This window comes from Panthera uncia (genome assembly GCF_023721935.1).
Source record: "Panthera uncia isolate 11264 chromosome B2 unlocalized genomic scaffold, Puncia_PCG_1.0 HiC_scaffold_24, whole genome shotgun sequence".
NCBI classification, from domain to species: domain Eukaryota; kingdom Metazoa; phylum Chordata; class Mammalia; order Carnivora; family Felidae; genus Panthera; species Panthera uncia.
This window is the reverse complement of record NW_026057580.1, coordinates 66,772,436-66,787,080: the sequence shown is the minus strand read 5'-3', so window position 1 is coordinate 66,787,080 and position 14,645 is coordinate 66,772,436. Positions and strand designations below refer to the sequence as shown.

General features: G+C 36.6%; 1 protein-coding gene across 1 annotated transcript in view; it reads left to right on the top strand.

Moving 5' to 3' along the window:
- SNX3 (sorting nexin 3) overlaps window positions 1-14,335 on the top strand; it is a 49,889-nt gene extending 35,554 nt beyond the window's left edge. Inside the window, exons 2-4 of the mRNA XM_049654103.1 lie at window positions 2,428-2,523; window positions 11,819-11,943; window positions 13,576-14,335. Coding sequence (XP_049510060.1) covers window positions 2,428-2,523; window positions 11,819-11,943; window positions 13,576-13,681 — 327 coding nt within the window. The 3' untranslated portion in view covers window positions 13,682-14,335. The remainder of the gene's footprint in view (window positions 1-2,427; window positions 2,524-11,818; window positions 11,944-13,575) is intronic.
- Window positions 14,336-14,645: the final 310 nt, after the last annotated feature.

Below are 14,645 nucleotides of genomic sequence, written 5' to 3'. Positions count from 1 at the left end.
ATAATTCTGGACTTGAAGCTGTATTACAAAACTGTGATCCTCAAGACATTATGGTACTTGCACAAAAACAGACCCTTAAATCAGTGGGACAGAATAGAGAACCCAGAAATGGACCCACAAACATATGGCCAATGAATTTTTGACAAAGCAGGAAAGAATATCCAATGGAATAAAGAGTCTCTTTAGCAAATGGTGTTGGGGAAAGTGAACAGCGGCATGCAGAAGACTGAATCTGGACCACTTTCTTACAGCATACACAAAAATAAATTCAAAATGGATGAAAGACTTAAACGTAAGACAGGAAGTCATCAAAATCCTGGAGGAGAAAGCAGGCAAATACCTCTGACCTCAGCCACAGCAACTTCTTACTCAACATGTCTCCAGAGGCAAGGGAAACAAAGCAAAAATGAACTGTTGGGACCTCGTCAAGATACAAACTTCTGCATGGCAAAAGAAACAATCAGCAAAACTAAAAGGCAACCTACAGAATGGGAGAAAATATTTGCAAATGACATATCACATTAAGGGTTAGTATCCAAAATCTGTAAAAAAAAAAAAAAAACTTATCAAACTCAAACCCAAAATCCAATCCAGTGAAAAATGGGCAGAAGACATGAATAGACACTTTCCCAAAGAAGACATCCAGATGGCTAACAGACACATGAAAAAAATGGTCAACATCATTCGTCATCAGGGAAATACAAATGAAAACCACAATGAGATACCACCTTACACCTGACAGAATGGCTAACATTAACAACTCAGGCAACAACAGATATTGGCGAAGATGTGGAAAAAGAGGAACATTTTTGCACTGTTGGTGGGAATGCAAACTGGTGCATTCACTCTGGAAAACAGTATGGAGGTTCCTCAAAAAATCAGAACTACCCTATGACCCAGCAATTGCACTACTAGGTATTTATCCAAAGGATACAGGTATGTTGTTTTGAAGGGGCACCTGCACCCCAATGTTTATATCAGTGCTATCGATAATGGCCAATGTATGGAAAGAGCCCAAATACCCATCAACAGATGAATAGATAAAGAAGATGTGGTATATATAAACACAATGGAGTATTACTCAGCCATCAAAAAGAATGACGTCTTGAGGCACCTGGTAGCTCAGTTGGTTAAGCATCCAACTTCAGTTCACGTCAGGATCTCACGGTTCATGGGTTTGGGCCCCACATTGGGCTCTGCACTGACAACTTGGAACCTGGAGCCTGCTTCAGATTCTGTCTCTTTATCAGAAATAAACATTAAAAAAAAAAAAATTAGTCTTGCCATTTGCAATAACATGGATGGAACTAGAGTGTATTATGTTAAGTGAAATTAGAGAAGGACAAATATATGACTTCATTCATGTAGAATTTAAGATACAAAACAGATGAACATAAGGGAAGGGAAGCAAAAATAATGTAAAAACAGGGAGGGGGATAAAACATAAGAGACTCTTAAATATAGAGAACAAACAAGGTTGCTGGAGGGATTATGGGTGGAGGGATGGGCTAAATGGGCAAGGAGTATTAAGGAGGATACTTGTTGGGATGATAACTGGGTGTTACATGTAGGGGATGAATCACTGGATTCTACTCCTGAAATCATTATTGCACTATATGCTAACTGGGATGTAAATTTTCATATATATATATATATGTGTGTGTGTGTGTGTGTGTGTGTGTGTATATCTATATGTATGTATTTATATATATGTAAATTTATATATATAATTATATATATAATAAAGAATAATCCTTTATTTCTTTTATTGTGAAGCATCTAATCTAGTCATAACAACAAAATATTTTTTATTCCATTTCAAAGTAGTTAAGGTCTCTTTCCCCTGTGAGCATTGTATAGTAAGGTACTATCTAAACCAGCTCACAGCAGTCGGAGCTAGCTTTATTCTCACTCCTGTTCAGTTGACATTTGTACAGCTCACTGAAATAGAAAAAAAAATGGACTATATTTATGTAGCTGACCTCAGGCAGAATGATATCCTAAAGCATATGTACAGACATGCATTTTAAAGGTTGTACTCTAGGGGTGCCTGGGTGGCTTAGTTGGTTTGAGTGTCCCACTCTTGATTTCAGCTCAAGTCATGATTCCAGGGTCGTGGGATCAAGCCCCATATCGGGCTCCGTGTTGAGTGCTTGGAACCTGCTTGAGATTCTCTTTCCCTCTCTCTAAAAATTAAAAATAAATAAATTGTACTGTAGTGTAAATGATACACTTTTTTAACATTTGGTGAAGTTTTATTTTGTTAGAGGTAAAAATGTCATCTTGATAACTGCATGATTTTCTTATCTTAAGATAACCAGGCTTGCCACATTATCAATTTGACAAACAGATCCCCCAGCCTCCTTATTTTGAAGTCCCTGTCCCATGCTTCAACTTAGGAATGATTTTTTTTTTTTTAAATTTCAGACAAATCTGCCTATTTTCAAGCTGAAGGAATCTACTGTTAGAAGAAGATACAGTGACTTTGAGTGGCTGCGAAGTGAATTAGAAAGAGAGAGCAAGGTAAGAATTATTTGTAATAGGACTTTAAAGCAAAACACTCTGACTTTTAATGTTTAAGGACCTTTCAGAAAACTTACCTAGAATGAAGGAGGTAAAAGCATATATGATTTCTTCATTTCAAGGAGTTTGATTTTATCTTACAGGAGATGGAGGAAGTCTAATTTTTGCTCAGAACTCTTTCTTGTTTACTTAAAGGCCCAGTTGAGGTCTTTACTAAGTCATACTTGAGTAACACTTCTTAGAACTTTTTTGCTATTACTTCCTTCCTTTCCCTCCTCTTCCTATTCAGTCTTGCCCTCCCACACACTCCTTGCCAAGTTTGTCTTCCTTAATACATCTCATGTATCAGTGGATTTCCAGGGTTTTTTTACTGACTCATAATAAATATTTTATTTCATCATACACATGTACATATAACAAAAATTTTCAAAAACCAGTACTTACCTTACTCTGTGATATGTCCTGATTAGCTTTTTAAATGACGGTCATGGTCTCATAGGTTGCTACATGCGGTTTTTTTTCAAGTTTGTTTATTTATTTTGAGAGAGAGCAGGGGAGGGACAGAAAGAGAGGGAGGGAGGGAGAGAGAGAGAGAGAGAGAAAGAGAGAGAATCCTAAACAGGCTCTGCACTGTCACCGACGCAGGGCTCAGACTTATGAAATGTCAAATCATGACCTGAACTGAAATCAAGAGTCAGATGCTTAACTGACTGAGCCACTCAGGCGCCCAACTACATGCAATTTTAAAACTGTTATATATACCTTGGTAAGAATCATCTCCTCTTAAAAGAAAATTTGGTGACTTTGGCTGCAAAAAAAATCAGCAAGGCAAGGTCTCCTACTAGTTCCTTATTTCAGCCCTATGTCAGAAGAACATCAACAACATAGAGTTCTGGAAGGGCATGGTGTGCTCAGAATGATGAAAAGTTACTTTGTGACTAGAGTGTAATAGGAAACAAGTTGATATGGTAGGAGCCCTGAAGTAGGGTCGCTTCTACTCATTTCTCAAGTGTGATAAGTTGAAGCGGAAGGAAAACTTCCTTAATCAGACCTGTGGCTGGATAGAGAGCAATATCATAGCATCCATCATAATTTAAAGGAAAAACAACTTTACTCAACAGACTATCAAAGTATAGGGGCTCCTGGGTGGCTCGGTCGGTTGTCTGACTCTTAATTTTGGCTCAGGTCATGATCTCACAATTCATGGCTTTGAGCCCTGCATGGGGTGGGGGGGCTCTGCGCTGACAGTGCGGAGCCTGCTTGGAATTCTCTCTCTCCACCTCCCCTGCTCATTCTTGTTCTCTCTCTTTCAAAATAAATAAATAAAATTTTTTTAAAAAAAGACCTATCAAAGTATAAAATGTTTATGAGTAAAAAAGAAATGTAAGACCATGTAAAGAAAATTTCAAAACTTAGAAATACTACATTCTTGTTTTGGAATATTCACTTTTTTTTTAACTTGTTTTATTTTTTATTTTTTTAACTTTACATCCAAATTAGCATATAGTGCAACAATGATTTCAGGAGTAGATTCCTTAGTGCCCCTTACCCATTTAGCCCATCCCTCCTCCCATAACCCTCAGTTTGTTCTCCATATTTATGAGTCTCTTCTGTTTTGTCCCCCTCCCTGTTTTTATATTATTTTTGTTTCCCTTTCCTTATGTTCATCTGTTTTGTATCTTAAAGTCCTCATATGAGTGAAGTCATATGATTTTTGTCTTTCTCTGACTAATTTCACTTAGCATAATACCCTCCCGTTCCATCCACGTAAGTTGCAAATGGCAAGATTTCATTCTTTTTGATTGCCAAGTAATACTCCATTGTGTGTACACACACACATACCACATCTTCTTTATCCATTCATCCATTGATGGACATTTGGGCTCTTTCCATACTTTGGCTATTGTTGATAGTGCTGCTATAAACATGGGGGTGCGTGTGTCCCTTCGAAACAGCACACCTGTATCCCTTGGATAAATGCCTAGTAGTGCAATTGCTGGGTTGTAGGGTAGTTCTATTTTTAGTTTCTTGAGGAACCTCCATCCTGTTTTCCAGAGTGGCTGCACCAGCTTGCATTTCCATGGAATATTCACTTTTTTTAAACTTGTTTTATTTTTACTCTGTAAACATTTACTCTGTAAACATTTGAGAGCTAATTCTTTATGTTCTATGAGTTATAGATAGAGCTGTGAATAAATTAAGTTCCCACTTCTATGATGTTTACATTCAATTGGGAAAGTTGGGGTTGTGGTGAAGGGAAAGCAGAAAAAATAGTAAGATATATAGTATGTCTGATAGGAATATGTTCTAAAAAAACCAAAAACTATAGGAAGCAAGGAATTCGAGGAGAGTACTCTTTTATAGAGTAGTCAAAGGAAGCCCTCACTTAGAGGTGACATTTTAGCAGTAAACCTGATCAAAGTAAAGCATTACCTCCTAACTTACTTATGAATTCATAAAATTCTAACAGAAATCTTAATGTTTTTTTTAATGAACTTGCAGATTTATATCTGAGCTTTACAATCCAAGAAAGCTCAAGGAGAGTCAGAAATTATTTTCAGCATGTACTAATAAGCATATGCAGACATCAGAGTTTATCTTAAGCTATAGTAATTAAAATAGTTTGCTATTGCTTTAGGAATAGGCAAATAGATTAGCTGAATGTTGTAGAACTTAGAATGAATGTATAGATCTTAGCAGCTGACTTGCGTGTTTATTAGAAATTTAGTTCAGAACAAAAATAACATTGTCATTCAGTAGGGAAAAGAATTTATATTCAGTAAATGGAGTGGAAACATTTGGCTGTCTAGGAATAAAAATTTATAACTGTGTATAAATTACATGGTTTTAAGGTCTAAATGTACAAACCAAGTTAGAAAAGTTGTGGGTAACAAAGAAGAAATGTTTTATGACCATAGGGAAGAAGTGTCCTTTTTCCCCAGCTTTAAAATTGAGATATAATTGAGGTGCCTGGTGGCTCAGTCGGTTAAGCATCTGACTTGAGCTCAGGTCATCGTCTCACATCACAGTTCATGAATTCAAGCCCCACGCTGGGCTCTGTGCTGACAGCTCGGAGCTTGGAGCCTGGTTTGGATTCTGTGTCTCTCTCTCTGCCCCTCCCCTGCTCGCACCCTCTCTCTATCTCTCTCTCTCTCAAAAGTAAACACTAAAAAAAAAAATTTTTTTTTAATAATAAAATTAGGATATAATTGACAGATAACATTATGTAAGTTTAAGGCATACAGTATAATGATTTGTTATATGTATATATTGTGAAACGATGAACTCAATAAGCTTAGTTACTATACCATCACCTCACAGTTACTTTTTTTTTCATGGTGGTGGTGGTAAGAACATTTCAGATATGCTTCTCTTGGCAATTTTTAAATATATGATACATTATTGTTAACTATACTCCCCATGCTCTACTTTAGATCCCCAGAACTTACTCATCCTATAACTGGAAGTTTGTACCTTTTGACCAGCATGTTACCATTTCTCCCACCTGCCAATCCCTGGCAACCACTAGTCTCTGCTACTCTCTGTTGCTATGAGTTTGATTTATTTTAGATTCCACCTATAAGTGAGATCATACAGTATTTGTCTTTCTCTGACTTACGGGAAGAAGTGTCTTGATGGGCTTTGGGCTTTGCTTAACATAGCACATGGCATGTTGGAGTGTTTAATAAACATTTGGTGAATGTATATAGCACTTTTTGAAAAAATAACAGCTTTATTGACATATAATTCACATGCCATACAATTCACCCATTTAAAGTGTAAAATTCAGGGGCCCGTGGGTGGCTCAGTTGGTTAAGAATCTGACTCTTGATTTCAGCTTAGGTCTTGATCTCATTGTTTGTGAAATTGAGCCCTAAGTCAGGCTCTGTGCTGACAGCACGGAGCCTGCTTGGGATTTCCTCTCTCCTCTCTCTCTGTGCCTCCCCCTGCTCACACACACATTCTCTCTCTCAAAATAAATAAATAAAAATAAACTTTGAAGAGTAAAATTCAGTGGTTCTTCATATATTCATAAAGTTGTGCAACAATCACTAGTCAGTTTTAGAACATCTTAATTACTCCATAAAAGAAATCCCATAGCTATTAGTAGTCGCTACCAATTTCTCCCCCAGCCCCTCCTCACCCAACCCTATATAGCCATTAATCTACTTTCTCTATGGATTTGCTTGTTCTGGACATTTCATATAAATAGCATAGAATATTTAGCCTTCTGTGTCTGGCTTCTTTCACTGAGTGTGTTTTCAACATTAAACACTACTTCTTTTTTTCTTTCTTTTTAAATTTTTTTCTTAATGTTTTTATTTATTTTTGAGACAGAGACAGAGCATGAGCAGGGGAGGGGCAGAGAGAGAGGGAGACACAGAATCCGAAGCAGGCTCCAGGCTCTGAGCCATCAGCACACAGCCCGATGCGGGGCTCGAACTCAGACTGTGAGATCATGACCTGAGCTGAAGTCGGACGCTCAACCGACTGAGCCACCCAGGGGCCCCACTAGTTCTTTTTTTCTTAACTCACTTCTTTTCATTGCCCAATAATAATATTCTGTTGTGTGGATATAACACATTTATTAATCAGTTTGCAGACATTCAGTTGTTTCTGCTTTTTGACTATTATAGATAATGCTGCTGTGAACATTTGTTTACAGGTTTTTGTTTGGACATATATTTTCATTTATCTCGAGTATATACCTAGAAGTGGATTTACTGGGTCCTGTGACAACTCTCTTTAATTTTGAGGAACTCCCAGACTGTTTACCAAAGCAGCTGCACCATTTTACATTCCCACCAACAATGTACGAGAGTTCCCGTGTACTCCCCATCCTCACCAACACATAACTATTATGTCTTCTTTATTATAGCTGTCCTAGTATGTGTGAAGTTGGAATATCATTATGGTTTGAATTTTCATTTTCCCAATGGCTGATGATGTTGATCATCTTTCCATGTATTTATCAGATATATATATATATTTATTTATATTTGTATTTATATATTATCAGTTATATATATATATTTTTTTTCAGATCCTTTGCCCATTTAATCGAGTGTTTTGTCTTTATTATTGAGTTGTACCTAGAATATACAAAAAACTCTTAAAAGTCTCTTACAAGATAGTTGATTTGCCAAAATCTCTTTATCTATGAATTGTTTCCACTTATTACTGTCCTTTGAAGCACAATACTTCAGTTTTAACAATAGACCAGTTAAATCTCTGAGGGATTTAACCTAAATCCCTAAAGTTGTATTTTTATTATAGTATTGCTAAGAACAATTAATCAAGTTATTTTAAGTACCTTTTTTTTTTAATTTTTAAATTTTTTTTTAGTTTTTATTTTTGAGAGAGGGAGACAGAGTGAGTGGGGGAGGAGCAAAGAGAGATGGAGACACAGAATCCAAAGCAGGCTCCAGGCTCTGAGCTGTCAGCACAGAGCTCAACACGGGGCTTAAACTTACGAACTGTGAGACCATGGCCCAAGCCGAAGTCGGATGCTTAACTGAGTGAGGCACCCAGGAGCCCCTGTTTATAAGTATTTTTAATTAAATAAGATCTGTTATATGAGGCTAGGAAGTAGATGATATTTATTGTGTTTACTGGTCATTATAGTGATATCTTTTTAGCTTTTATTTTAGTATGCTTTCACTATATTATGCTGGCCAAGTATTTTCCTGTCTACTTCTAACCCCACGTGTACACACGTATCTTAGGATTAATGATGATTAGATTGGTATAAGAATTCTATCACACTTCAAGCTGTATTACAAATCTGTAATCATTAAGACAATATGGTACTGGCACAAAAACAGACACTCAAATCAATGGGACAGAATAAAGAACCCAGAAATGAACCTACAAATATATGGCCAACTAATCTTTGAGAGAGCAGGAAAGAATATCCAATGGAATAAAGACAGTCTCTTCAGCAAATGGTTTTGGGAAACCTGGACTGTGACATGCAGAAAAATGAACCCGGACCACTTTCTTACACCATACATAAAAATAAACTCAAAATGGTTGAAAGACCTAAATGTAAGACAGGAAGCCATCAAAATCCTCAAGGAGAAAGCAAGCAAAAACTTTTTTGACCTTGGCAGCAACAGCTTCTTACTCAACACGTCTCTGAAGGTAAGGGAGACCAAAGCAAAAATGAACTATTAGGACCTCATCGAAATAAAAAGCTTCTGCACAGCAAAGGAAATAATCAGCAAAACTAAAAGGCAACTGATGGAATGGGAGAAGTATCAGATAAAGGGTTAGTATCCAAGATCTGTAGAGAACGTATCAAACTCAACACCCAAAAAACAGATAATCCAGTGAAGAAATGGGCAAAAGATATGAATAGACACCTCTCCCAAGAAGACATCCAGATGGCCGACACATGAAAAAATGCTCAACATCACTCATCATCAGGGAAATACAAATCAAAACCACAATGCGGTACCACCTCACACCTGTCAGAATGGCTAACATTAACAACTCAGGCAACAACAGATGTTGGCGAGGATGTGGAGAAAAAGGATCTCTTTTGCACTGCTGGTGGGAATGCAAACTGGTGCAGCCACTCTGGAAAACAGGATGGAGGTTCCTCAAAAAATTAAAAATAGAACTACCCTATGACCCAGCAATTGCACTACTAGGTATTTATACAAGGGATACAGGTATGCTGTTTTGAAGGGGCACATGCACCCCAATGTTTATAGCAGCACTACCGACAATAGACAAGGTATGGGAAGAGCCCAAATGTCCATCAATGGATGAATGGATAAAGAAGAAGTGGTATATATACAATGGAGTATTACTCGGCAATCAAAAAGAATGAAATCTTGCCATTTGCAACTACATGGATGGAACTAGAGGGTATTGTGCTAAGCGAAATTAGAGAAAGACAAATATCATATGACTTTACTCATATGAGGACTTTAAGAACATAAGGGAAGGGAAACAAAAATAATAAAAAACAGGGAGGGGGACAAAACATAAGAGACTCTTAAATATGGAGAACAAACAGCATTGCTGGAGGGGATGGGGGCTGGGCTAAATGGGTAAGGGGCATTAAGGAATCTACTCCTGAAATCATTGTTGCACCATATGCTGACTTGGATATAATTTTAAAAAGTAAATAAATTATTAATGAAAAATTAAAAAATAAAAAAAATAAAAAAATTCTAACTAGATCTTTCCAGACTTGTTCAGCAAAACTAATTTGATGTTGAAGAGGATCTTTGGAATCTTAGCTGGGCAAGCCACTCAAGATTTTTGTAGATCATTAAATCCTGTTACCTACAACCTCACCATCCATTTCAGTGACTGTTTTGAATATTATGTTAGGAAGAATATATCTCTGCAGATAATACATACTGATCTTAAATTTCATGCTGAATTATGTCCTGAATTAATGGTAGTCATTTGTTTAGTGCATTGGTTCTAGATTCTTTTTTTAATAGTAGTTTCATAGATACAGATGTTTTCCCCTGTCCTTCAGAAAAGCCATTCTGCTGGAGCTCAGTTAATGGTCATGATGTGTTTCTCAGTTGTAAGGTCTCTGCAGGTTTTAACACTCTACTTCACAAATATTAATGTAGGGAGAGAGATTCAAGAATACTGAGGCAGAGTTACAGAGACAAATCTCTAGATGTGTTAATCATTGGTCCTGGAGAGAAGACTACATTTAGGAAGGAATCATGAATTTTATGTTGGGTATTTGGTTTTGTGTTTCTTTTTTTGCTGTCATTTTGTTCTTTGCTATTCTTTATGAAGTTGTGTTGCTCTTTCCCTTTTTTTACCCAGCTGGGTTATTGTTTTAGGATAGAAACTGCATCAGGGGTTTAAAATTTTTCCTCTTTTAGGGTATGTACAATTACTTCTGTTTACTATTTATATTTCTTCTTGTTTGATTTGTCACTTACACCTTTTCTCTGTTTTGGTGTAAGATATGGATCCCGCTAAGTGGTTAGTCATTTAACAGATATTTGAGTGTCTGTTGTGTTGTGTGCCCAACTTTTCTTTAAATAACCATAGGAAGCCTGAGACAGGATCCTTGATTTGAAGGCATTAGTAGGATAAGTTGGTTTTCCACCAGTGCCTGTTTTATCCCCCAGGAGACATTTGACAGGGTCTGGAGACTGTTTTTATTGTCACTACTGGGTGCTACCCAGTCTAGTGGGTAGAGGCCTGGGATGCTGTTAAACATTCTGCAGTGCACCAAGAAACTCCTTCCCCTACTCTCCCCCCTCTACAAAGAATAATGTGACTCAAAATGTTAATAGTGCCATGGGCGAGAAACCCTGACTAACCTGTGAAGTAAGTAGCTAGGTGCTATTTAACTCAAATATTTGAGCTCTAGATAATTCCTAGAAGAGATCAGTATAAGTTGACCCTAGAGGATAGTTAGACTTTGAAGGGGAAAAATAGGATATTGCTATATAGGAAGAAAGAAATGACAGGTCTTTGGGGAAAGATGGAGTAGTAGATTTGGGAGAATGTTGACATGTTTCTTAACATAGAAAAAGGAAGTGTGGGGCACCTGAGCAGCTTAGTCGGTTAAGCATCCAACTCTTGATTTCAGCTCAGGTAATGATCTCATGCTTCAGGAGGTGGAGCCTGCTTGGGATTCTCTCTCTCTCTCCTGTCTTTCTCTCTGTCCCTCCCCCTACTTGCATGTGTGCTGTGTCTCTCTCTCAAATAAACATTAAAAAAAAAACAAAATGGAAGCATGGTGACAGAATTGTTGACTTTTTTATCATCACCTCAAACACAAGTAGGAAAGACTGTATGCAGATGGTATGAGGTGGAGGAAATAGACCACAGAATTCTTATCTGCCCATGCTGGAGAGAATGTTGTTAATATTTTATTTCTTAATTAATTGAAAGTTGATTTTGATCTCTGTAGTTTTTCATTGTAATAAAGCATGGTCTTCCCTGAGTGGCATCAAAACTGGAGGCATCGTAGGTTTCATTTCAGCATTGCTTGAATGCTCTTTTTGTATACTTATGCTTCAGTAAGTTCAGGAAAACCTTCAGCTATGGGCCATGCCATTAAGGAGCATTGATCTAATGGGCTATTTATTCTGTCTACCTTTGGTTATCTTGCCTCCAAAACATTGACTGTTTTTTAGTGTGGTTTTTTTTTCAATGTGTTCTTTACTGATTTTTTTATTTAAACTAGTTGAACAGTGGAATAGCTGTCACAGTGAACATACACTTTGTCTTCATGTTGTGGTCTATAAATTTTCACAACCCAGTCAGCATCTTCAAGAACTTTCCTATGTTTTTTTAGGTTGTAGTTCCCCCGCTCCCTGGAAAAGCATTTTTGCGTCAGCTTCCTTTCAGAGGAGATGATGGAATATTTGATGATAATTTTATTGAAGAAAGGAAGCAAGGGCTGGAGCAGTTTATAAACAAGTAAGTACTTTCTGTACCTCAAGAGGTATAAGAGCAAATAGTGTTCTGAGACAACTTTAAGCAAATACTCAAAATGTAGATATTAAGCTAAACTGTAGTATTGCTTTTCTTTTTTGGCCATTTCCTAACTAACATTTTGTATCATTTAAATAAAGTATATAACAAGTTGAATATCATGTGATAAATATTAACACACTTGAGTGATTAAAATGAGTATCTTTGTGTTGACCTAAGTTTTGTATTTGTTTTTCTTGGTTAATTTATGCAAATTACATTTAAAATTGCAGCATTTAAAAAATAGTTTTACTTATGATTCTTTCTCATTTAAGGTATGTTCTAGCATGAACAATAAAACTTGTGGTACACTTGCAATCATTTTGTTTGATTGCAAATGGAGGTATTATCAGCATGTCTTGTGTAAAGGTGCACATTCAAAATTTTCACAGCAAAATGTTTCTTTCCAAAATGTAAGAAGACTTTCAATTGTTTATCTTTTACTTTAGAAACTCTTAAACCAAAATTTCTAGCTTTTAATTTTATTCTTAATTTGAAATATAGCCATTTTTAAAAGCCAAAGTAACAGAGCTAATGTCAGGAAGGGGCTTGCTATAAATTGTGCATTGGACTTAAATTTGACCAAATGAAGTCAAATGCTGAAGAATATAGTTGTACGAGGTTACATACTAACCAACAACTTCAATTTTTAGTAATTTGAAGATCTGTGAGTGGTAAACAGGAGGGAAAGTTGTACAAAGCCTTTAACTTTTAGTTTAGCACATAGCCTTCATTGTCTTTTATGAACACGCTTTCCTTTTGGAGAAGGCAGTGTTAGCTGAGGTACTTTTGAATTGAGAAATAGAAGTCTGGTTACCCATTTTGATCTTGTGTTTAGTCTGCAATGGGAACCTTTAAAGCAGGCCAAAAAAAGGAAAAAGAAGAAAAACCTGGACACACTTGTGCCTCTTTCTTAGTGTTTTGGGCTTTTATTGAACTTCAGTGTATTTTTTTTTTCAAATTCAGTATATTTCTTTTTTAAAAAAATTTTTTTTTTTCCAACGTTTATTTTATTTTTGGGACAGAGAGAGACAGAGCATGAACGGGGGAGGGACAGAGAGAGAGGGAGACACAGAATCGGAAACAGGCTCCAGGCTCCGAGCCATCAGCCCAGAGCCCGACGCGGGGCTCGAACTCACGGACCGTGAGATCGTGACCTGGCTGAAGTCGGACGCTTAACCGACTGCGCCACCCAGGCGCCCCAAATTCAGTATATTTCTAATTTTGATCCTATATCTTTTCCTTCTTTAAAATGGGTTCTTAGAATTAATGACGTTTCACTTTTAACATTAAAATTCATTTAGGTTTTTTGTGAATGTACAAACTGCTATATAAAGAAGTTTCTTGGGTACATGTGCCAGAAGCAGTGCAAATACAGTGATTAAATGTTTTCTAAATGACCCTTGTGAACCAAAGGAAATTTCCCATTAGTTGATAGAGCATAGCCTAATGGGCAGTCCAGAATAACACTTATTATTGCTAAATCATACATGCTTTTTAACTATAGAATATGTGTGTGTGACTCCTGACCCCACTTTTATAAAGTATTGGGACTAAATTTGTAATTTTTATTCCTAGGGTCGCTGGTCATCCTCTGGCACAGAATGAACGTTGTCTTCACATGTTTTTACAGGACGAAATTATAGATAAAAGCTATACTCCATCTAAAATAAGACATGCCTGAAATTTGATGAGAAGGGGCAAAAAAAAAAAAAAAAACCTCCTGTGACTATTAATGATTCGTATGCACCAGTGAAGAAGTTCTATCTAACTTTTAGCATGCTGCACAGAAACTGGTATAACATGCCTTCAGTATACTAACATTCATATGCTCAGTTTTGTTTTGTTTTGGCAGTTGACAAGAAGTTAATTTGCTTTAGTGAAAATCCCTTGTTCCAGCCTTTCTCGCTCTTCCTTGCTGTTTTCATGTGGTACACACTATAACCCCACAAACCTGTTACTCCAGTATGATCTGCAGTGTCCTAACTAAAGTTACTGACTTGGTCTTATCTGCACAGTTTTTGTGTCCTGTTTGCTTCTTGAATCTGATTAACTAGAATATTTCTCTTACCCCTTTTTAATATGTGATGTCACTTGTCCTAATTTATGTGTAGAAGCACTACACCATTGGTTTCCAGTCCCCTACATGTGAGATACACACTTGTGTGCAGAAAGTATCTCCCTTCAGGCTTGTAATACCCTTCACATGGAAGATCAATGAGGGAAATCTTTATATTCTGTATAAAAACAAAATCCAATTTATATACTAAAATCATTTGTCTAAAAATTTAAGTTGTTTTCAAATAAAAATAAAAATGCATTTCTGATATGCACTGATTGTGTTGCCTCCAGCTTCTTTTTGTCCCCCTTTACGGCTGTCCTACTTAACTCACTTGTTGAGAGGGATTATTTACTAATTATATACTTCTCATTCCTGTAACTCCATTCCTCTTAAACAGGGGTGATATCAAATATGCTACCACCCTTTGAATTGGGGTATTTTCTTTTATACAACAAAAAAAGTGATGTACTAAAAGAAGCATTCCTTAAAGCTTACTGAGTTGTTATGAAGCACTTTGTGTATTTGAAAAATGCTTTGTAATCTCAAGTCATTCTTAAAAGGCCTTTTAAGATAAGTCAACACTGTG